Genomic DNA, 22,770 nt, shown 5'->3' with positions numbered 1-22,770 from the left:
CTGCCTCAGCCTCCCAAGTAGCTGGATTAGAGGTGTATGCCACCACATGCAGCATTTTTTGTTTTGTTTCTTGACTTTAACATAAAAGAGCCTGCTACAGTTGTTTTGATTTCCAGTCATTGATAACAAGGCCAGTGTTCCCCATGTCTGACCTAGAAGCCCTATAACAAGAGTAGGACATAGGTCTTATGGAATTCATCTTCTACTCCTTCTTATTGTCAAAATAATTTACCTGACCTCCTATACAGCTAAAGAAGTGGATGAATCCACTCCACTCCAAAAAACATGGATAATTACATTAATGGGATGGGGGAGGTTACCAAGAAACTAAAGAAATAGCACAAGCAAAACCAAATTATAATCACATTCAACAAGCACTTCCTGCTGGATTATGATGTTTTAATCTGAGACTGGGCATAGACTTCAGTTTATTGTGACTCCCAGGTTTTCAGTTCATTCTGATGATTCATCCTGACTCTTTGAAGCAATCAGGACTGCTCTGCATGTATTTGTGAATCCCTTACAGCTTTAACACACATGTAAGTGCACTTGAGGGATCTTTGTTTCCAACTTCCTTCCAAGCATCTGCCCTTTACAGTGGTTTGTCCCAACACTCCATCTATGAAGCAGTTTGAACCATAGGAGCAAATCAGACTTGTTCAGACTTCTACTGTGCCATTTTCCCAGTTTGCTTCCAGCAATGACCTTGGGAGACTTGAAGACTTCTGCTGCCGGTGATCAGGAATCAGGTCCACACTGAAAGCACTGCATGTCCTGCCCTGGCCCCAACTCTGTTTCTTATATGCTTCTACCATGATGCTCAACTATCTTATTCCGTGATCTGTAAGATTCTTAACCACCAAGGTCATTATCATCCATTGTTACTGTTTCTCACTGTGGTTTAATAAATGTACTAGATAAATGTTTTGGGCTAAGGAACTAAATAGGAAGGGGGAAAAAAAATCTAAGTTGAAAGGTTATGAGACAAGGAGATGGAGTGAAGGTCAATGAATGTAACACAAGATGAAAATTGAAATCTGCTGAATGACTATAGCCCTTAAAACTAAAAGCATTTTTTTCCCCTATAAATGCATTTGGAAGGAGGTTCCCAGTCCATTCCCAACCCATTAACTATTATGTCTATTTCTAAATAAAATGATGTTGCTTCTTTATCTGTATTCAGTAAACAGAACAAGTCTGCCTGGACCATCCATTTCTACTCTAGCTGCAAATAAAGGCCATTCCTGGGGCCAAGAAAGGGCCTGCTTTTTTTTTTTTTTTTCCCTTTTTTTTAATATTCATTTTTTAGTTTTCGGTGGACACAACATCTTTGTATGTGGTGCTGAGGATCGAACCCGGGCCGCACGCACGCCAGGCGAGCGCTATACCGCTTGAGCCACATCCCCAGCCCTGGACACAATATCTTTTTTTTTTTAGAGAGAGGAGAGAGAGAGAGAGAGAGAATTTTTTTTTTAATATTTATTATTTAGTTCTCGGCGGACACAACATCTTTGTTGGTATGTGGTGCTGAGGCTCGAACCCGGGCCGCACGCATGCCAGGCGAGCGTGCTACCGCTGAGCCACATCTCCAGCCCCTGGACACAATATCTTTACCTTATTTCTATGTGGTGCTGAGGATTGAACCCAGTGCCTCATGCATTCTAGGTGAGCACTATACCACTGAGCCACAACCCCAGCCCAAGAAAATGGCATTTTTAAGGGATTCTACTAAGCAAGAAGCAGGCTACCAAGTCAAGCAAGACTAACCAGACATCTGCAATAGTCATAATCATGCCTGAGCCAGGCAATTACAGGAGTTGGGCAAGAGGAGGGAAGGCTCACAGAACTTCCATTCCTGGGCTTCACCAGAGATTCCTGCTCTCAGAAACAGGCTGAAAATGTTTGCTTGAGTGTCAGTATCATTCCAGCATGAAGTAGACAGGTGAGCAGCGATAGGAGGTGAAAGGGGCCTCCCTACCCCTCATGAGTCCCTTGTCTGAGAAGGTTCCTCTTTACTCTCTGAGGGTGGTGGGGCTCCAAAGATTCTGGCAAGGAGCCCTCAGTTGGAGTGGAGCTGGTCCTGGGCTGTAGCCCAGCAAGCCGTTTTGCGCCCTCCTGGACGAGCTGCTTTCTGAACCTTTAGCTCCTGTGCCATAGGACACTGGACAAACGGCCCAGGAACAGCATGGGCAGGTAGGATCCCCATGAGCAGCAAGGAAGTGCTCTCCCCGCTCTACACTTCGAAGTCTTTCTCATGCTTGACCTCTTCTGCTGCCTTCTCAAAGGCAAGGTATTCACTGAAGTGGGACCAAGTAAAATGGTGCAGATACTTGAAGTTCCACAGGTCATAAAGGAAGCTGCTGCATCTGTGGGTACCCATGGGAGTATTGTGCAGACTGGCTGTTACCCTCTTGGCCACGCGCTTGTCGCTTATCACCAAACGCCATCCAGCCCTTGGTATAGTCCTTGCTGTACTTGGATTGCTTTTTTCCTCCAGAGTCTATTGCCGCCGCCTTCTTTTATCTCACAAACTGGTTCTCAGCCTGGAAGAAAAAGTGCCCAACCTCCCAGGAGGCACTGAGCAGGTTGTGGACATGCAGGGATCGGAAGCACAGCAGGACGCAGCATCACCTGTTTCTCCCTGCAAGCTGCTTCTTCGGGTTCCTCTTGCTCTTCCTCTGCCTGTTTTCTGGTTTAGCTTTTCCAGTGGCCCTCCTTCTGAAGTTGCCTAGGTCTCCTCAGGCTCCATGCTGATGATATGACAGCCTTAAAGCCTCCTATACATATTCTGAAAAGGAATGAAACTCCCAGCAAATGGGTCAACTGGATAAAAAGAAAATTAGAACAACATGTTTAGTCCTCTTGGGCATGTGCATAATACATTAGCTTCCATAATTCTATTTCCTTTCTTACTTGCCTCCTTTACCTACCATTCCTTTCTGCCCCAGAATCACCTATCCCTTCCTTGTGGCATCATGTGTGAAAAGTGGGTTAGGCCAGCTGCTTATAATTCCAGAGAGTTATCATTATAGGGTTTCCTATTAGTTCAGTGGTCCTCTATCATTTGTAAAATGGCTTAGGTGATATCAAGGTTCTGTGAAGTAATTGAAGTGTTTGGAAGCATCAAAGTGAGGGAGATATAGAAGGGCTTAGGCAGCAAGACAAAAGGGTGAGTGGAAGGTCAGGGGCAGAACCAGAACCAAGTAGCATGGAGAAGGTCTTTATTGAGTTAAAAAATAAATAAAGATAGACCTTTATTTATTTTTGTATGTGGTGCTGAGAATTGAACCCAGTGCCTCACACATGCCAGGCAAGTGTGCTACTGCTCAGCCTCAGCCCCAGCTCCAGCCTATGGAGAAGGTTTTCTAATGAGGTCCTCTTCCTGGTTGATGAAAGTGCTCACAGGGACCCAATAGAACACTTTTGTACTCTTAAGTGGGGAGTGCCCCTAAATGGGGAATTCAGTTAAAAAAAAAAAAAGAAAGAAAGAAAACAGGTGCATGGACATACTAATCAATAACAGTGGGGCTGGGGATGTGGCTCAAGCGGTAGCATGCTTGCCTGGCATGCGTGCGGCCCGGGTTCGATCCTCAGCACCACATACCAACAAAGATGTTGTGTCCGCCGAGAACTAAAAAATAAGTATTCAAAATTTTCTCTCCTCTCTCTCTCTCTCTTTAAAAAAATAAAATAAAAAATAAATGCTGCTTAAATGGTTTTTAAAAAATAAAATAAAATAAAAAATAACAGTGGAGAAAGTATGGACAGGGAAGAGATAAGGAAAGGAGAAAATTTCAGGGACCATTAAAGAACAAGCCAAAACTCCTCTAGCAGACTCTTGGCTCTGGGCGCCTTCTCTTTGGAGAAGTTTGTCTCTGTCCCTTTTGCAGTAAACCTGCTTGCTTACTATCTCTGTGTCCTGTTCTTCAATTCTTTGCTGAACAGAGACAACAAATCCAGCACCTGTGGATGGTAAAAAAAAAAAAAAAAAAGCATCAGAATTGGGCTAAACTATACTGTACTCAAAACTCAGCCATCACCCTCCCAATACTGGAGATTGAACCCAGGTATTCTTTATGACTGAGCTATATCCCCAGTCCTTCCTTCTTTCTTTCTTTCTTGGACAGGGTCTTACTAAACTGCTTTAGGACCTCACCTCCTCAGTTGCTGGGATTACAGGTTGCACCCCTGGTCCCAGCCCAAAAATCTTTTATTACAGTTTGTAGTTTTTGTTTTTTTTTTTTTTTTTTTTAAATCAAAATGGAAAGTGGTCTCTGAATCCTACTCATGGTAGTAAGAGCGAACCCCTAAGGTGCCTTTCTGGGCTAAGAATGAAAAAAAAATAAAAGAAATTCTACCCTAACAGAACTTTGGTACTAGGGATTGAACCGAAGTTCGCATTTGTGACAAACTGAGTGAGAGTGAAAGTGTGCTAAAATCTTTGGGACTGCTATCACATAGCAGCCACTTATCTGAGATTACTATATCATATGTAGAATGATCCACTGACTTGAAAGAAGCAAGGTCAGGTTGGTATTTGTGTAGCTTATTTCCCCAAAACTTAATGAGTATATATTAATGGTTTTCCTTTGACGTTCCCTCCAGAGATTTGCTCTGTATGCATAACCATCAGTTAGAAGGGTTTCCCACCACGCACGGTAGCACATGGCCTGTCATCCCAATGGTTCAGAAGGCTGAGGCTGGAGTATTGCAGGTTCAAAGCCGGTCTCAGCAACTTAGCAATGAGGCTCAAAGCAACTTAGTGAGACCTTATCTCAAAATAAAAAGGGCTGGGGATGTGGCTCAGTGGTTAAGTGATCCCTGGGTTCAGTCCCTTGTTGCCACCCCCCCCCAAAAAAAAAAAAAAGCAAAAGAAATTTGTTTCCCATCTGGGCAGAATGTATATTTTGGGGCCCCATCACCTCTTGTCCTTTTTGAAGCATCATGCATTCCTGGGTATCTTAGAGTAACTAGGCTCTTGCCCATAGGACTTCAGGGACCTTGACTTGAAACCTTGAAGAGTGGTTTATGATTATCTTTCTTGTGTTGCCAGCTTTGAACATGACTGATCACAGTAAGACAAGGAGTCTCTTACTCAAGATGAGACCCCTAAAATAAGGGTGGTTGGATTTGGAGAAAGGTATCATAGGTTAGCTGCCTACTTGGAACACTTTAGGAGCCCCCACATAGGAGAGGGAGCTGCCTAGGTATGTTCATGCAACAGTATTCATTATAGAGCCTAGGGAGCCATGCAAGATGATAGATGCTCTTGGTCCCAGGAACAGGCCTGCTGAAAACAGAAAGGCCACTGCTGATAAGAGACAGACACTGCACCCTGGAAGCATTTATTAGGAGCCAGTCAAGGTTGGATGTTTCTGACTGAACACCCATGGGATATGAATGTGGCAGGAGAATGGTATTTGGCAGGGAGTGAAGGTGCTCTACCATTCTGAAATCAGAAAAGTTGTAAAGATTAGGTATTAGTATATATCAAACTGATATTATACATGACAGTGATTCAGTAGACATTGTAGAGATTCTGAGTGATATACCCTATGGCAGAGGTTGTAGTTGGAAGAGATCATTAGCCATCAACTTTAAGTAAGAAACATTTACAAAGTGAAATTTGTGCTGCAAAAACCTAAGAAAAGAAAGGTGTTTCAAGCATTGGTACTAGAGATTTAACCAAAAACTTTCAAGTGTTTGGAAGCATCAAATTGAGGGAGTTAAAGAAGGGTGCAGCAAGGCAAGATGGTAAGTGAGGAAGTAAGGGGCAAGACCAGAAACAAACACTTGCAATCCTCCTGCCTCAGCCTCCTGAGCCACTGGGATTAGAGGCATGTGCCACTATGCCTGAACATACACCAGCGAAACCCCTGGGGCCTCAATGAGCCAGTGAGCAGAGTATTAAATATCAAATCTACTTCTGGAAGAGGTGATAGAACTGGCTGCATTGCTGAACAGTGTGAAAGGAGACCTCTGTTCAGAGCCCAGGCATCACCCTACTATGGGAGGTAGAGCATATTCCCAAATGTGAAAGGAGTACTTCCCTACCTTATGTGATATACTCATTCAGCCATTTCTTGAACAATAAAGGCAGAGCCATAGACCTTTCCTGTGATTTCAGCTCTTGCCTAACACTAGGTATGTTGGTGGTGGTATGGTTTTGTGTTTTTTTTTTTTTTTTTTTATGACTTTTGTTGTTGTTGTTGTTTGCTCTGCTACTGAGCTACATCCCCAGCCCCTTTTTATTTATTTTGAGTTGCCAAGGCTGGCCTCAAATTTAGGATTATGCTGCCTTAGCCTCCTAAGTCCCTAAGATTACAGACATATGCTACCACACCTGGCTTTGTATCTTTTTTTACAAACTCAAACACTTGTTTCAGTGTTTCCACACTGGGGGAGAGTGAGGAGGTGACATGAAATAAGAAAATGGTTTGAATGAATGTGTATTAAGAAAAGTTACTCTGGGGGCTGGGGATGTGGCTCAAGTGGTAGCGCGCTCGCCTGGTATGCGTGCGGCCCGGGTTCGATCCTCAGCACCACATACCAACAAAGATGTTGTGTCCGCTGAGAACTAAAAAATAAATATTAAAAATTCTCTCTCTCTCTCTCTCTCTCTCTCTCTCTCTCTCTCTCTCTCTCTCCCTCTCCCTCCCCCTCCCTCCCCTCTCTCACTCTCTCTTTAAAAAAAGAAAGAAAAGTTACTCTGGTGGTTTTCCTGTGTGCTTTGTTAACCTGGTGAAATATTATTTACAGTTTGATTTCCTGTCTACCCACTTTGTTTCCTTCTGTAATGTTATTTATAATAAAATACTTATAAGCTACAAAGGTATTTTGATCAGACATTTTGAATTGTGCCACTTTATTTAAACATGTCCTTTACATTTGAGTTTAAGTCTCATAAAATGAATACTTCTGTATTTTATTATTTGGAATGATATGTTCAAATGTACTGTGATAAACATTATTTTTTCTTAAAATAGGTAGTGGGATTAACTTTGCACTCCTGTGGTTGTTTTTCCTATCACAGGTAGAGTTGGCTTTGTGGGACACGGCTGGGCAGGAAGATTATGATCGCCTGAGGCCCCTCTCCTATCCAGACACTGATGTTATACTGATGTGTTTCTCCATTGACAGCCCTGATAGTTTAGGTGAGTGATCCTACAGCTTAATGTTTGTCACTGCCCATTTATGTGGCAGGCATGTCTTTTTTTTCAGTTTTTTTCTGAGCATCAAGTTGTTGAAAAGCAGACATGAACTGCAGAGGAGTGGAGTCATCATGGCCAGAAACCTGGAGCCTTGGCAGTATAGAGGTTGGGGTTATGAGTCCTTTTTCAGCCTAGGTCTCCAATAGGTATTGTGCTTTTTTTTTTTTTTTCCTTCCTTTACAATTCTGGGGGTTGCATGGGATCCAGAGCCTAGCACATGCTAGGCAAGTGCTCTACCACTGATCACCACCCCTAGCCCTACTACTATTGTATCCATCTGTCTAAGATTTGGAGAAGATTTTTGGTTGCCTCTGTTATTTTATCAGTGCTTCCTATTTAATTATTTGCCTGCCAACATCTCAATATCTTGGCTGCTAACTTTGCTTTTTCTTTCTTTCTTTCTTTTTTTTTTTTTTTTTTTTTTTTAGGTACTGGGACTTGAACCCATGTGGGTCTTGAACCCACTGAGTTACATATCCAGTCCATTTTAGTTTTTAATTTTGAGACAGGATCTCGCTAACTTGCATAGGGCCTCAATAAATTGCTGAGGCTGGCCTTGAACTTGCTTACCATCCTTATGCCTCAGCCTCCCAAGTCACTGGGATTACAGGCATGCGCCCGATATGCTCTTTCTTTTTTAAAGCCATGTCTGTTTCTTTCCTAAAAGCTCTATCTTTGCCCTTAAGTGTCTTAGTTGGTAATAAGAGACTTCAGCCTGACCATTTCACTAGCACAGGTGGCCACATACTTCAGAAAAAGCTTTTATACTTTAGAAAAAGACTAAGTAATACTGGCTTCATGCTGTGAACCAAAACTGAAAAATTTGCTTTTAGTTTGTACTAAAGATTCTGTGATATTTTAACTTGGTGCTACAGCATTATCATGACAAGGCAGCAGGTAGGCCTAGGGATATTGGGATTATTAACGGCAAACAGGTTTTTAAGGCCTGGTGGTTGCTTGAGTATTTATGGTTAGGATGATTGTGCTTTTGTCATTATTGTCCCCACTTTAATGATAATACTAGGTCATTTAAGACATTGAGCCTCTTGTTCAAGGTCATGAATTGAGTCCCTTAGGCAGTGTCTGCCAGGACTGAGAAACAGCAGGTAGTCCCTGCTGCCATTGGTCCATTTAGGTCATTTTGAGCAGTTTCATTTTTAGTTTTGTGGTTGTTTTGGTTTGGTGGTACAGGAGAGTGAACCAGAGATACTATTCCACTGAGCCACATCCCCAGCCCTTTTTTTATAGGGGTCTTGCTGAGGTTGGCTTTGAACTCGCAATCATCCTTCCTCAGCCTCCCAAGCCTCTGGGATTACAGGCGTGTACCACCGTACCCAGCTCTTTTTTATTTAGAGACAAGGTCTCACTAAAACCCAGACTGGCTTCATACTTGCAGTCCTCCTGCCTCAGCATCTCAAGTTGGTGAGTTTACAGGTGTACACCACCACACCTGACCTAATTTGGTTTATAGACTAACCTGGCTTCCTTTCAGGGACTGCAAAAAGACCCTGGAGACTGGAGGCAGAGCTTTAGATCATATAGAAAATGGAGTTATTTGGCATCTCAGACACATGCATAAAGGTCTTAAACTAAATGCTATGGGAATGAGGAGGACTTTGGTTTCTCATCATCCAGAATATAATTCTTTAAGGACAAACTACCTTCAGAACAAAATATTGTTCCTCTTCTGTCTCTGTGGCAGTGGTACATGCCTATAATCCTCGTAACTCCGGTGGTTGAGACAGAAGTATCCAAAGTTTGACACCAGCCTCAACTACTTATCAATACTGTGTCCAAAAAACAAAATAAAAAGGCTGGGGATGCCTGGCATGGTGGCACACACCTGTAATTCCAGTGGCTCAGGAGGCTGCGGCAGGAGGACCACTAGTTCAAAGCCATCCTTAGCAGAAATCGAGGCACCAAACAACTCAGTGAGACCCTGTCTCTAAAGAACAAAAAATAGGACTGTGGGGGCTGGGGTTGTGGCTCAGTAGTAGAGCGTTCACCTGGCACGTGTGAGGCCCTGGGTTTGATCCTCAGCACCACATAAAAATAAATAAAGTTAAGGAATTTTGGGGGTTTGTTTGTTTTGTTTTTCTTTTTTGGTGCTGGGAATTGAATCCAGGGCCTTGTGTGTAAGGCAAGCACTCTACCAACTAAGCTACATCCAAATAAATAAAATAAAGGCATTCTGTCTAACTACAATTAAAAAATAAATGGCTCGGGCTGGGGATGTGGCTCAAGCGGTAGCGCACTTGCCTGGCATGCATGCGGCCTGGGTTCCATCCTCAGCACCACATAAAAACAAAGATGTTGTGTCTGCCGAAAACTAAAAAAAAAAAAAAAAATATTAAAATCTCTCTCTCTCTTAAAAAAAAAAAAAAGATTCCTTTTGTCTGGCTTTCTAGGATTCTCAAAGGCCATCTAGAAGTATAAAGTGATTTGACCTGATATGATCAGATTTCTATTGGGGGTGGGGGGGGATTGGTTATAGGGGATTGACATACTGAAGTAAAGGTTAAAAAGTTTGAAAATTATTCATCAAAAGGGCAATTCAGCTGGGCACGGTGGCACACGCATGTCTGTAAGCAACTCAGTGAGACTCTGTCTCTAAATAAAATACAAAATAGGATTGGGAATGTGGCTCAGTGGTTGAGTGTCCCTGAGTTCAATCCCTGGTACCGTGCCCCTCAAAAAATTGGGGGGGGGAGGTGCAGAATTCATTCTAATTTTATGTGCCCAAAATTCCAGGAGCAGGATATAATTTCATATATTTAACAAGTAATTATTGAGCATCTACTAATAGAATTTATACAGAAGGGAAAACAAAAAAGACAAAGGGGGAAACAAGTGGCCAGGCATGTAATCCCATGGACTTGGAAGGCTGAGCCAGGAAGTTCTTGAGTTCAAAGCTAACCTCAGCAGTTTGGCCCTGGTACCAAAAAAAAAAAAAAAAAAAGAAGAAGAAGAAGAAAGGACAACAAGCTGGTTTCAGTGGACATAGTCCTCCCAGTGGTGGGAGGCTGAGAATAGAATATTTGCAAGTTTGAGGCCAATCTTAACACCTTAGCAAGACTCTTTTTTAAATTAAGGAGGATGAGGATGTCACTCAGTGGTTAAAGTGCCCCTGAGTTCAACCCTTGGTACCAAAAAAAATTCTAAGTATAAAATAAAACATTACAAAACACATTGAGGGGCTGGGTTTGTGGCTCAGCGGTAAAGTGCTTGCCTAGCATGTGTGAGTCCCTGGGTTCGGTTCTCAGCCCCACATATAAACAATAAAATTGTGTATTGGGTCCAACTACAACTAAAAGATATATTAAAAAATAATTTGATAGTGTTGGACCATGGTGATCTGCTATTTTAAAAGGATGATCAATTGCAATAACACTGAAAAGATGACCTTTAAGCAGAGATTGAAAGAATAAACTATTCACTCTCCTACTTCAAGACAAATAACTAAAAGGCAGACACTATTTAGAATATGGAAAGAAGGTTTGTCTTTTCAATGAAAGACCACAATAGGTAGAAAAGTCACATTAGTAGAAAAATTTTTATAATTCATTGTTCTATGCTTTTGAGAAGCAGGAGTTGAAGGAGGCTCATATAGATATCCAACAAAAGGACTTTCTAGGTAGAGGGGAAAGCAGGCACAGAGTCTCCAAGACATGAGACAGGAGGAGGAAGGAAGGAATACAGTACTGCTATAGCAGAGGAGATGGGGCTAAGGGTAAAGACCTCTCCTTTCATCAAGAGTAAGGTGGGAACCTGGGCCTGGTGGCACATGCCTGTAATTCCAGTGGTTAAGGTGGTTGAGGCAGGAGGATCACATGTTTGAGGCCAGCATCAGCAACTTAGCAAGACCCTGTTTCAAAGTTTAAAAAAAAAAAAGGTCAGGGATGTTGCTTAGTGGTTAAGCGCCTCTAGTTTCAATCCCTGGTACACATTCACCCCATCTGTCCCCCGCCAAAAAAACCAAAAAGGTTGAATTAAGGAAGTGATGTAATCTCACCTTTTAAAGGTATCACTATGGCACCTGAACTGACCACAGATGCAGGAATGAGAATAGGGTTCATCCAGAAACTATTTGGTTTCACGTTAGATGTGCTGGCCCTTTTCTCATTATTGCTCTAAAAGCTGGGATGCTACAGTTCTTTGGGAATCTCTTTGTTCAACAATAAAATTATTACATTTATAATATAATTGACTCTGTAGCTCCTGTAGCAAAGGAAGCAATTGAACATCTATCTTGAATGCTGAAAAATGGAGCATTGGTTTATGAGATTTTTCTGTCCTCACTTGTGTTACTTCTCTACCTTACAGTCTTTCATCCAGAAGTCCAGAAGACATAGCATCTTTCCATTTTCTAAATAGCCCTTTCCTTTTGGTAATTTTGTCTTGGAAATCAGAGAGTAAATAGTTTATTTTTAAAATAGTCTCCGATAACAGGTACACTTTGAATGATTATCATACTAAGAACATTATATGTATTGACTCAAAGTAACCTTATATATGGTAATTATTATTGTCATCTCAATTATAAAATTATCCTTAACACTGAGATGACTAAGGTGGCATAGGAGGTTAAACTTAGACCCTTCATCCATCATAAAGTATATACAACCTTTTTTTTTAAAACATATTTTTAGTTGTCAGTGGACCTTTATTTATTTATTTACTTACTTACTTATTTAATTGCGGTGCCGAGAACTGAACCCAGCACCTCACACATGCCAGGCAAGTGCTCTTCCATTGCGCCCCAGCCCCAGCCCTGTACAACCTTTTTAAATTAGAATGATACAGTTTTGGAAAGAAATTACAGCTAGTATTACAGTTATTATTATTTTGTTGTTATTTTCAGTCATTTTTCATACTTGGGTATGGTAGCACATTCCAGGTACTTGGGAGGTTGAGGGAAGAGAACCACAATTTGAGCCCAGCCTGGTCAAAAAAAAAAAAGTGAGACCCTCTCTCAAAGAAATATAAAAAATAAAAAGGGCTGGGGATGTAGCTTAATAGTAGAGCACTTCCTATCAAGTGCAGGGTTCTGAGTTTAATTCCCAGTATTGCCAATATCATTCTTTTTTTTTTTTTTTAAAGAGAGAGAGAGGAGAGAGAGAGAGAGAGAAAGAATTTTTAATATTTATTTTTTAGTTCTCGGCGGACACAACATCTTTGTTGGTATGTGGTGCTGAGGATCGAACCCGGGTCGCACGCATACCAGGCGAGCGCGCTACCGCTTGAGCCACATCCCCAGCCCAGCCAATATCATTCTTGAGTCATTTGAAATACCAGTAAATCTGTGGGGTGGAGGTTATGCTTTGAGCATGTGAGCAAGATAGAACTGGGCCAGTTAGAACCCCAGAATGGGGAAACCTTCTATAAGCTGGGGTCTGAATTCATCTGCTAGCAATGATAGGCATGGCCAGTGAGGATCTCTCAGGGACAAGTCATACCATGTGACACCAACCTATGTTTTGGATCTTTTGCTCCTCCAGTGTCCTTACTTGGGCCCCACCTGCAGAGGAATGCAACACTTTTTGAGTGTGTGTGTGTGTGTGCGCGCGCGCGCACACACACGCTGCTAGGGATTGAATCCATGGCCTTGTGCGTGTGAAGCAAGTGGTTTAGAAACTAGTAGGTGTGTGTTCAAAATACTTCTCAAAGGTAACTAGGGCTTTTGGAGATTCTTCAAGATGGAATTTGTATCCCCAAATTCTGTGCATTTTTCTTTCAGAAAACATCCCAGAGAAATGGACTCCAGAAGTCAAGCATTTCTGCCCCAATGTACCCATCATCCTGGTTGGGAATAAGAAGGATCTTCGGAATGATGAGCACACAAGGCGGGAGTTAGCCAAGATGAAGCAGGCATGTTCTAGGATAGGGTTTTGTCTTCCTATACTTGGGCACCTGGCAGAAACCCTCAAATAAAGTTGTTTAGAGAGACCCAGAAATCCTTCTCTATCTATTTGGACTTCATTGACTGGTGCCTGCATAGAAGAACCCTGAGAAAGTCTTGTGAAATGAAATGTGTCTCTCCCCTTTCTCTTGCAGTGCTCACCAAGCATTCTGCTGCAGAGCTACATCCATCCTTGGAATGTCTTTTTTTTTTTTTTTTTTTTGGAACTAGGGATTGAACCCAGGGTGTTTAACTACTAAGCTACCTCCTCAACGCTTTATTTTTTATTGATTTTTGAGACATGGTCTCACCAAGTTGCTGCTTGAGGCCTTGCTAAATGGTCTAGGCTGGCCTCAAACTTCAGTTCTTACCATTTCAGCTTCCTAAGTTTCTGGGATTTCAGGTGTGCATCATCATGCCCAGCATGGAATCTCTATTTTGAGGAGCTTGTGCCCCTGAGGACTATCAGCCTGGGAAGAAAACATTCCAACAGTACCCAATGCCTCAAATATAAGACCTTTGTCAGGCTTTTTCTTTTTCTTTTTCTTTTTTTTTTTTTTTTGAGAGAGAGAGAGAATTTTTTTTTTTTTAAAGAGAGAGTGAGAGAGGAGAGAGAGAGAGAGAGAGAATTTTTTTAATATTTATTTTTTAGTTCTCAGAGGACACAACATCTTTGTTGGTATGTGGTGCTGAGGATCGAACCCGGGTCGCACGCATGCCAGGCGAGCGCGCTACCGCTTGAGCCACATCCCCAGCCCGAGAATTTTTTAATATTTATTTTTTAGTTCTTTGGTGGACACAACATCCTTGTTTGTATGTGATGCTGAGGATCAAACCCTGGGCCGCACACATGCTAGGCGAGCACGCTACCGCTTGAGCCACATCCCCAGCCCCTCGGGCTCTTGATTTCCCTCTTTAGTTATTACCTAGGTTCATGTGAGGCCAAAGATAATTTAGTGGCAACTGAAGGATAAGGAAATCCTGAAGGCAAGAAGTCCAAACAGAAAGCCTAATTTTTTTTTTTTTTAGTTATAGTTGGACACAATACCTTTATTTTATTTATTTATATGTGGTGCTGAGGATTGAACCTAGGGCCTTGCACGTGCTAGGTGAGCACTTTATCGCTGAGTCACAACCCCAGCCCCTAACCTAATGTCTTTATAATGAAGTAATGGAGGTGGTGGTGACATCTCAGCCTCTCAGAAGCCAGATGGCCTAATGGTAGAACTTCCACACTATAGAAATATACTGTCAGTCTCTTCAACCCAAGAAAGCCACTGAGGTTTTACTACCTGAAAATCAAGGGCAGGCCCTAGTTCTGTCCATGGACATTGGTCCTCTGTAAAGCTAATTACAGGAAGACCAAGGGCTTGTCCCGGATTCCTTCCTAATCTTCCAGGACTCCCTTGATCTCTTCCCTCTTTAACTCACTTTCCAGAGAAGAATGTGCTTAATAGAGATTTTATTTTGGGGGTGGGGTGAAAGAGTAAGTACTGCATACCAATTCCAGAATTTTCATAAAACAAGTTTAAATCTGGGAGTTTGGCAGTTTTAACAACAACAAAAGGGTTTCTGATGCAGTGTAGTGTTAGTCCCAGTTTCTCAGGAGGCTAAATCCAGAGGATCACTTGAGTTTGAGACCAGCCTTCACAACATAGCAAGACCCTATCTCCCCCCCCCCCAAAAAAAAAAAAAACAACTTTTAGCTGAATTTAAATATTCTGTACTGTGTATATTTAACAGTATTTGCTGAAAACATTCTTTTTTGCTTTCTAGGAGCCAGTAAAACCTGAAGAAGGCAGAGATATGGCAAACAGGATTGGCGCCTTTGGGTACATGGAGTGTTCAGCAAAGACCAAAGATGGAGTGAGGGAGGTTTTTGAAATGGCCACGAGAGCTGCTCTGCAAGCCAGACGTGGGAAGAAAAAATCTGGGTGCCTTGTGTTGTGAAACCTTGCTGCAAGCACAGCCCTTATGCGGTTAATTTTGAAGTGCTGTTTATTAATCTTAGTATATGATTACTGGCCTTTTTCATTTATCTATAATTTACCTAAGATTACAAATCAGAAGTCATCTTGCTACCAGTATTTAGAAGCCAAACCATGATTAATAATGATGTCCAACCTGTCTGACCTGCCAGAGTTCTTCTGACACTGCTCTAACAGCCCTCTCTGCACTCCACCTGACACACCAGGCGCTAATTCAAAGAATTTCTTAACTTCTTGCTTCTTTCTAGAAAGAGAAACGGTAACTTTTGTGAATTAGGCTGTAACTACTTTATAACTAACATGTCCTGCCTATCATCTGTCACCTGCAAGGAAATCTGGTGAGTCATCACTTTGGAGCTTTACTCCTCAGCCGATTTCATTGGCATAGCTCTGGGGTGGGCATTTAGTTGATTGAAAGTGTACTCAGCCAGAAAGGCCCAAGTCCATGCAGCTGTGGCAGAGTTACAGTTCTGTTACTCTGTTAGTTACCTTATAGTTACTGTGTAATTAGTGCCACTTAATGTATGTTACCAAAAATAAATATCTATCCCAGATTAGATGTAGTATTTTTTGTATAATTGGATTTCCTAATACTGATATTTGTCAACCCACAGAAAAGTGTATTGGTTTTTTAAAAAAGAAAGTGTATTTGGAAATAAAGTCAGATGGAAAATTCATTTTTAAAATTCCCGTTTTGTCACTTTCTCTGATAAAAGATGGCCATATCACCCTTTTTTGGCCCCACATTTCCCAGTACCCCTCTCCAGAGCTGGGCAAAGTAAATAGGAATTTGGTTTCATGCTTGAAACAATTAGACACTTGAAGGTGGCATAACCTCTCACCTAGACTGCAGGGTCTGGCTCTTATTCACAATGCTCCTTTCTTCTCACTGTATCCAGGTTCCCTCCCAGAGGAACCACCAGTTCTCATGGGTGGCACTTGGTTTTTCTCTTCTCTCCAGCTGACTAAACTTTTTTTCTGTACCAGTTAATTTTTCCAACTAATAGAATAAAGGCAGTTTTCTAAACTTCCTGTATCCTGGTGTGTGTTTTGCTCTTTCCAGGGCTGGGAAAGGAGGATGGGCTCAGCCCTCCTGGCCTGGCTCACGCTGGAGAGGTTTGTTCCTTCAGGGTATGTGTAAAATACCAGCTTGTTTGCAAAGGGGTAGAGCCCCCCCACACACACACACACACATTCAGCACTAATCTGGCTTCTCCCAAGAACATGGAGATGATTATCCTGTGTCACATTGAATTTCCAAGCACGGATGGGTGGAGTGGGAATGAGCCTAGTCAGACATGAAGGGGCCACTGAATTTTCTTGGCCATAGTGAGCTGTTAAGCAGGGAGCTCCTCTTCCAAGAGGTTTTGGCACTACTTGTTAGTAGAAAAACTAAGGGTGTTGCTGTACTGGTAGCAGAAAGGTAGAAGGAAAATCAGAGGCCTGGATATGAGTATCCCCCAGAAAGCCCTACAATATTGGGAAGTGAAAACTGTCTTACAGAATGGAGCCCTGCCCCACCTCTCCTCCAGTTTGACCTTCCTAAAATTAAAGAGCCTCATTGGACAACTACTTGCCTTGGAAGCCCTTGTAGACTGCACCAACGTTGCAAGTCAACCTGTGTACCTGGCGACAGTAGGGCACATACTGCAAGGGCACAAGATGGAGGGCCGTTTGTGCATGAGCTGCTTCCACGGCGGCAGCCAATCTCCCAGGCCGGACTCCACAACTTAAGGAACATTTTGAGAATGAATTCTGAGGCCTCGAGGGCTCCCTGCGGCAACCCGGGCAGCCATCTCCAGCCTAGTGCAGGGTTGCTTGAGCCAGACCAGGCATGCCCTAGCCTCTGCCTGGCTTTTGTGAAGACCGCATTCCGCGGGGCCGCACCCTCCCGGTAGTCCCAGTCATGGGGAGGGGCGAGGCCCTTGGGGAGGGCGGAGGCCGGATGAGGCGGGACTGTCAGATCTGGAGCCGGCTGGAGGGCCGGAAAAGTGTAGGTGTCACGTGACCTTGCCGTGACCCGTTAAAAGGCACTGCCTGGGCCCCCAACTGTGCTGATAAACTTCTTTCAGTTCCCTGACACCCACGCCGTGTGTGCCACTAGGCTGGCGACAATGGCGGCCCAGTCCACAGTGTACACCTTCTCCGCGCGCCCGCTGGCTGGCGGGGAGCCTTTGAATCTGGGCTCTCTGCGGGGCAAGGTGCTGCTCATCGAGAATGTGGCTTCTCTTTGAGGCACCACGCTTCGGGACTACACCCAAATGAACGAGCTACAGAAGCGCCTCGGGCCCCGGGGCTTGGTCGTGCTCGGCTTCCCGTGCAACCAGTTTGGACATCAGGTGCGCTGAATGGGGTGGGTTAAGGGTGGGCATGCAGTCTTTGTTGGGGGCGTAGGCCTGGTAGCCTTTGGCCCATTGCGTGAAGAGGCGGGCCACCGGCTTCCCTTCCGATGCTCCTTGCGGCTGCGAGGAAGGCAACATCCTGGTGACTCATCGAAAAACTCCCCATTTGGGGTTGAAGGGCTCACTTCTCGCGGCCCGAGTCCCAGCTGCCCTTGCCTCCCTTTAGGAGAACGCGAAGAACGAAGAGATTCTGAATTCCCTCAAGTACGTCCGACCCGGTGGCGGGTTCGAGCCCAATTTCCCCCTCTTCGAGAAGTGCGAGGTGAATGGCTCCAAGGCACATCCACTCTTCGCATTCCTGCGGGAGGCCCTGCCAATGCCCAGCGATGACCCCAGTACACTCATGACCGACCCCAAATTCATCATCTGGTCTCCGGTGTGCCGCAATGATATTGCCTGGAACTTTGAGAAGTTCCTGGTGGGCCCTGACGGTGTGCCGGTGCGCAGATACAGCCGCCGCTTTCCGACCATCGACATAGAACCTGACATTGAAGCCCTGCTGTCTCAGATGCCCAGCAATGCCTAGGACACTCCTCTTATCCTGACTTGGCAGTTGCCAGCTGCTTTCTGTGGGGATTTCATCCATGATGGTGTTTACTCTAAACCTGCATTGAGGAACGCCTGATTTCCGGGAAAATCCCCATAGAAGGGCGCTGGGCTTGTTTATCCCTGCCTCCTCTCTGCCTACACCAAGGCAATTTTTACCACTAATAAAGTGCTGGGTGACACGGAATTGTGTGTTTGTTCTTTGTCAGTGTCATCTGAGGGCACTTTTCATACAACCTCTTTATCATATAGGTAGGAGCTTAATCTACAAATCTGAACTTCTTTGTCCTTTGGTCTACATCCTGTGCAATCCATTTTTTCCTATGTGGGATGCCTCACTTCTGTCTATGCTTTTCCTTCTGCCAGAACATTCAACAAGGCCTTTCTGAAGTTTTGTTACAGCAAAAGTCCTTACTTTAAAAAAGAGGAAGACACCCAGACAAGGCCAACTGCCTAATCCCAGTATTAAGCCTCTCCCTTCTGAGAATTTGTTGAACATGACCTTCACAAACATGGGCCCCACTCACATTCAGACTTTTGGATCTCACCAAGTGTTAGGCCCACATAACCTCTTTTGACATTAAGAGGCTTTTAGCTACTAAGCACATCCCCAGCCCTTTTTTGTATTTTATTTAGAAACAGGGTTTCACTGAGTTGCTTAGGGCCTTGCTAAATTGCTGAGGCTGACTTTGAACTCACCATCCTCCTTTCTCAGCATCCCAAGCTACTGGGATTATAAGCTTGAGCCACCATGCCTGGCAAGACTTGTGCAATATTAAGTTTCCCACTGGGCTGGGGATGTGGCTCAAGCGGTGGGGTGCTGGCCTTGCATGCATGCTGCCCGGGTTCAATCCTCAGCGCCACATACAAACAAAGATGTTGTGTCCGCCGAAAACTAAAAAAAAAAAAGTTTCCCATTACTTTGCTAGATCCTTCCAAATTGTTTTTTATTTGCTATGATGATGCCCTTACCAGTTGCTGCCATTCATATATTCAGAGTAATAGTGTACAGTGTAACTTGCCTGACTAGAACCCAGCACTGAGGTGCAATTGCACCTTCAGGCCTTGGATAGGATCACATCTTAGAGGCCAAGTGTTGCTATTGACTCAGGCCTGCTTAGGTCCCACCCCTCCATTTGTTGACTTTGCTGCCAATAATCTTTAAAGACAGCTGTGGAGCTGTTTCCTATCAATGCAGGGACAGCTTCTGCTTAGGCAGACAAGAGGTATGTGAGCAGTATCACTCAGTCTGGAGTATGGTCTTGAGGTTCAGGGATCCCAAAGTGTGTGTCCTAATTGGTGGTTCCTGGCCCTTCCTTTTTTTTTTTTTTTTTTTTTTTTAAAGAGAGAGAGAATTTTAATATTTATTTTTTAGTTATCGGCGGACACAACATCTTTATTTTGTATGTGGTGCTGAGGATCGAAGCCGGACCGCACGCATGCCAGGCGAGCGTGCTACCGCTTGAGCCACATCCCCAGCCCCCCTGGCCCTTCCTATGTTTGAAACAATTCAAGGAATTTTTCCCTTGCCCTAAGCAGGAATCTTGCTGGGTGCTGTGGCACACATATTATTTCAGGAACTCAGAGAAGCTGAGGCAAGAGGATAGGGAGTTCAAAGGCAGCGTCAGAAATTTAGCAAGGCCCTATGCTTAGAAAAAAGAAAAAGAAAAAATCCTAACCAGGGATCTTTGCTGTGGCCCTTAACCCTGTATTCCTTTAGATTACTAAAGGATGAAGGGTCCCTCAGCACCTGCTCTGGCTCCCTCTCTTGCCTCCCTCTTGGATACAAATTATTTCACACACACATATATATGTGTGTTGTAGATGGACACAATATTATTTATTTTTATGTGGTGCTGAGGATCAAACCCAGTGCTTCATGCTTGCTTGGCAAGCACTCAACCACTGAGCCACAACCCATAGCCCCTCCTCTCTGTTTTTGAAACCTTTTTGAGGTAACTGAGTTAGAATAAGAACAGTTTGCTCCCCGCTGAGTCCCATCCTATCTTTATTCCTGTCAGAAAAACAGGGAGCCTTTTTCTGGTACTAGGGATTAAACCCCAAAATGCATTACCACTGAGCTACATACCCAGTCCATTTTATTTTCTGTTTTGAGACAGTATCTTGCTAAGTTGCTTAGGCCTTGCTAAATTGCTGAGGCTGTCCTCAAATTTGGCAATCCTCCTGCCTCAGCCTCCCGAGTCACTGGGATTACGGTTGAGCTCCATCGTGCCAGGCTCCAGGTGGTCTTAATTACATCTGTGAATGGTCTAGTCTGCTTTCCTATTGGTTAAGAGTCTAGAAGGTGGCCTGGACACTATGGCACATGCCTGTAATCCAAATTACATGGAAGGCTGGTTGAGGCAGGAGGATCACAAGTTCAAAGCCTTAGCAATTTAGTAAGGCCCTAAGCAATTTAGTGAGACCCTGTTTCAAAACATAAAAAGGGCTGGGGTTGTGACCCAGTGGTTCAATCCCTGGTACAAAAAGAAAAGAAACAAACAAACAAATAGCAGGATGGGATATTACAAAGCAGGTCCACTTGATCTAAATATCTAATACTGGAACAGTGTCAAACAACACATGAAGTATATCCTGGGTGGTATCCTAAAGTTCTTTTACAGATCATTTGGCTCCAGGAAGATATTTAATTTTTCTAAAGTATACTTCTAGAGCCTTTTACTTCTTCACATCCCCTGGCAGGTTAAAGAAACACAGACAAGATCCAAATCTCCCTACAGAAGTACCTGTTACCCAAATTTCCTTTGTCCCCAGTGTGTGATGTGTGTATGTGTCTTGAGTTTCCCTGAGCAACCTTTGCATACCTCATCACCCATTCCCCAAACCCAAGAAAAATGTGGTTTTCTTTTCTTTCTTTTTCTTTCTTTCTTTCTTTTTTTTTTTTTTTTTTTTTTTTTTTGGCACTGGGGATTTAACCTAAGGGCACTTTACCACTGAGCCACATCCTCAGAACTTTTTGTTTTTTATTTTGAGACAGGTTTTGCCAAATGGCTTAGGGCCTTGCTTTGAACTTGCAATCCTCTATCTTAGTCTCCAAAGTCTGTAGGATTACAGATGTGCACCACTTTGCCCAACTTAGATACTTCATCCATTCATTTATGCATGAAATGACTACTGAGCTGGGGTATGATGCATGCCTAGCAACTCTGGAGGCTGAGACAGGAGGACTGCAAGTTCAAGTTCAGGCTGGGTAACTTAGCAAGACTCTGCCTCAAAATTAAAAATAAGAAGGGCTAGGGATATAGCTCAGTGACAAGCATACATGAGGTCTTGGATTTAATCCTCAGCACCACAAAAAGTTAAAACACAGGGCTTGGGATATAGCTCAGTTGGTAGAGTGCTTGCCTCGAATGCACAAAGGCCTAGATTCAATCCCCAGCACTACAAAAATAAAACTTAAAAAAATAAAGTTAAAGCATGCACAAGTTAACATCTAAATACTTAATCATAGTTAAAACTATGATGGTAATAAAATCAGAGAAAGAAAAGACACTGGCCACACCTGGGCCCAGGGTACCACATCCTCTCTGCCCAAACAGTACTGACTAATAACAGTGGCAAAACCAGAATGGAATCTGTATATCAGCATGGTACTTTCTATCCTCCTGCCTCAGTCTCTCAAGTAGCTGGGGTTACTGGTACATGCCACCTGGCTTCTCTTCTCATCAACATGACTTCCCAAATTAAGAAAAGTGATCCCATTTCAATTTTGGGAGGCTTTCACCTTCTTCAGTACCTAATTTTTATATAAAAGAGGTAAGAAATCAGAGAAGATATTTAATTTTCCTAAAGTATACTTCTAGAGCCTTTTACTTCTTTACATCCCCTGGGCAGGTTAAAGAAACACAGACAAGAAGTAACTAAACAGTATTACCCCATTTCCACCTCAACTATTTGTAAATACTGTCATATGTGCTCGGTGATTTCTAGCCAACTATGTACTAAGGTTACAACAGGAAGGCCAAGTCCAGATAGGTATAAAGCCAAGGCAATAACTGTATGATTTTTTTTTTTTAAAGAGAGAGAGAGAGAGAGAATTTTTAATATTTATTTTAGTTTTTCGGCAGACACAACATCTTTGTTTTGTATGTGGTGCTCGGGATCGAACCCGGGCCGCACGCATGCGAGGCGAGCGCTACCACTTGAGCCACATCCCCAGCCCCAATAACTGTATGATTTGGAACTAAATAAAGATTAAAGTTCACACACCAGACAATATGAATCCTCATGACCATCACAGCATGTGACTAATCAGTCAAGCCAGGTACTCTCTGACTCCCTTCCTGCTTTGTCTTCTGTTTGTTTGTTTGTTTTTAAAATATATTTTTAGTTGTTGATAGACCTTTATTTTATTTATTTATATGTAGTGCTGAGAATCAAACCTAGTTCCTCACACATGCTAGGCAAGTGCTCTACCACCGAGCTACAACTCCAGCCCTTGTCTTCTGCTTTATTTTATTCATTTATTTTTTCAGTACTGTGGATAAGATTGAGCGCAGGAGGTTTCTATCCCTGAGATACATCCCCATTTTATTTTACTTTACTTTATGTACTAGAGATTAAACTGAGGGACACTTACCACTGAGTTACAACCCTGTCCTTTTTATTCTTTATTTTGAGACAGGATCTCAGTGAGTTGCCCAGGCTGTCCTCGAACTTGGGATCTTCCTGCCTCAGCCTTCAGAGTTGCTGGGATTATAGGC

General features: G+C 43.2%; 2 protein-coding genes and 1 pseudogene across 3 annotated transcripts in view; 2 read left to right on the top strand and 1 right to left on the bottom strand.

Annotated features, from left to right (window-relative positions):
• Positions 1–16,128, top strand: part of Rhoa (ras homolog family member A) — a 49,601-nt gene extending 33,473 nt beyond the window's left edge. For both annotated transcript variants that reach the window (XM_026383791.2, XM_077795248.1), the window contains 3 exons: positions 7,034–7,154; positions 12,949–13,079; positions 14,887–16,128. In XM_026383791.2, the coding sequence (XP_026239576.1) occupies positions 7,034–7,154; positions 12,949–13,079; positions 14,887–15,060 (426 nt within the window). In that variant the 3' untranslated portion in view covers positions 15,061–16,128. The remainder of the gene's footprint in view (positions 1–7,033; positions 7,155–12,948; positions 13,080–14,886) is intronic.
• LOC113179346 (activator of basal transcription 1 pseudogene) lies at positions 1,601–4,289 on the bottom strand (annotated as a pseudogene).
• Positions 16,129–17,112: 984 nt separating the features above from the next.
• Positions 17,113–18,233, top strand: Gpx1 (glutathione peroxidase 1). Its single transcript, XM_026383790.2, has 2 exons — positions 17,113–17,437; positions 17,667–18,233. Exons 1-2 carry the CDS (start codon positions 17,213–17,215, stop codon positions 18,024–18,026), a joined length of 585 nt encoding a protein of 194 aa, XP_026239575.1. The 5' UTR covers positions 17,113–17,212; the 3' UTR covers positions 18,027–18,233.
• The last annotated feature ends 4,537 nt before the right edge of the window (positions 18,234–22,770 follow it).

The sequence above is a fragment of the Urocitellus parryii genome, chromosome 2 (genome assembly GCF_045843805.1).
Source record: "Urocitellus parryii isolate mUroPar1 chromosome 2, mUroPar1.hap1, whole genome shotgun sequence".
NCBI lineage: Eukaryota > Metazoa > Chordata > Mammalia > Rodentia > Sciuridae > Urocitellus > Urocitellus parryii.
Note: the sequence above shows the minus strand (reverse complement) of the source record. Positions and strands in the feature narration are given on the sequence as shown.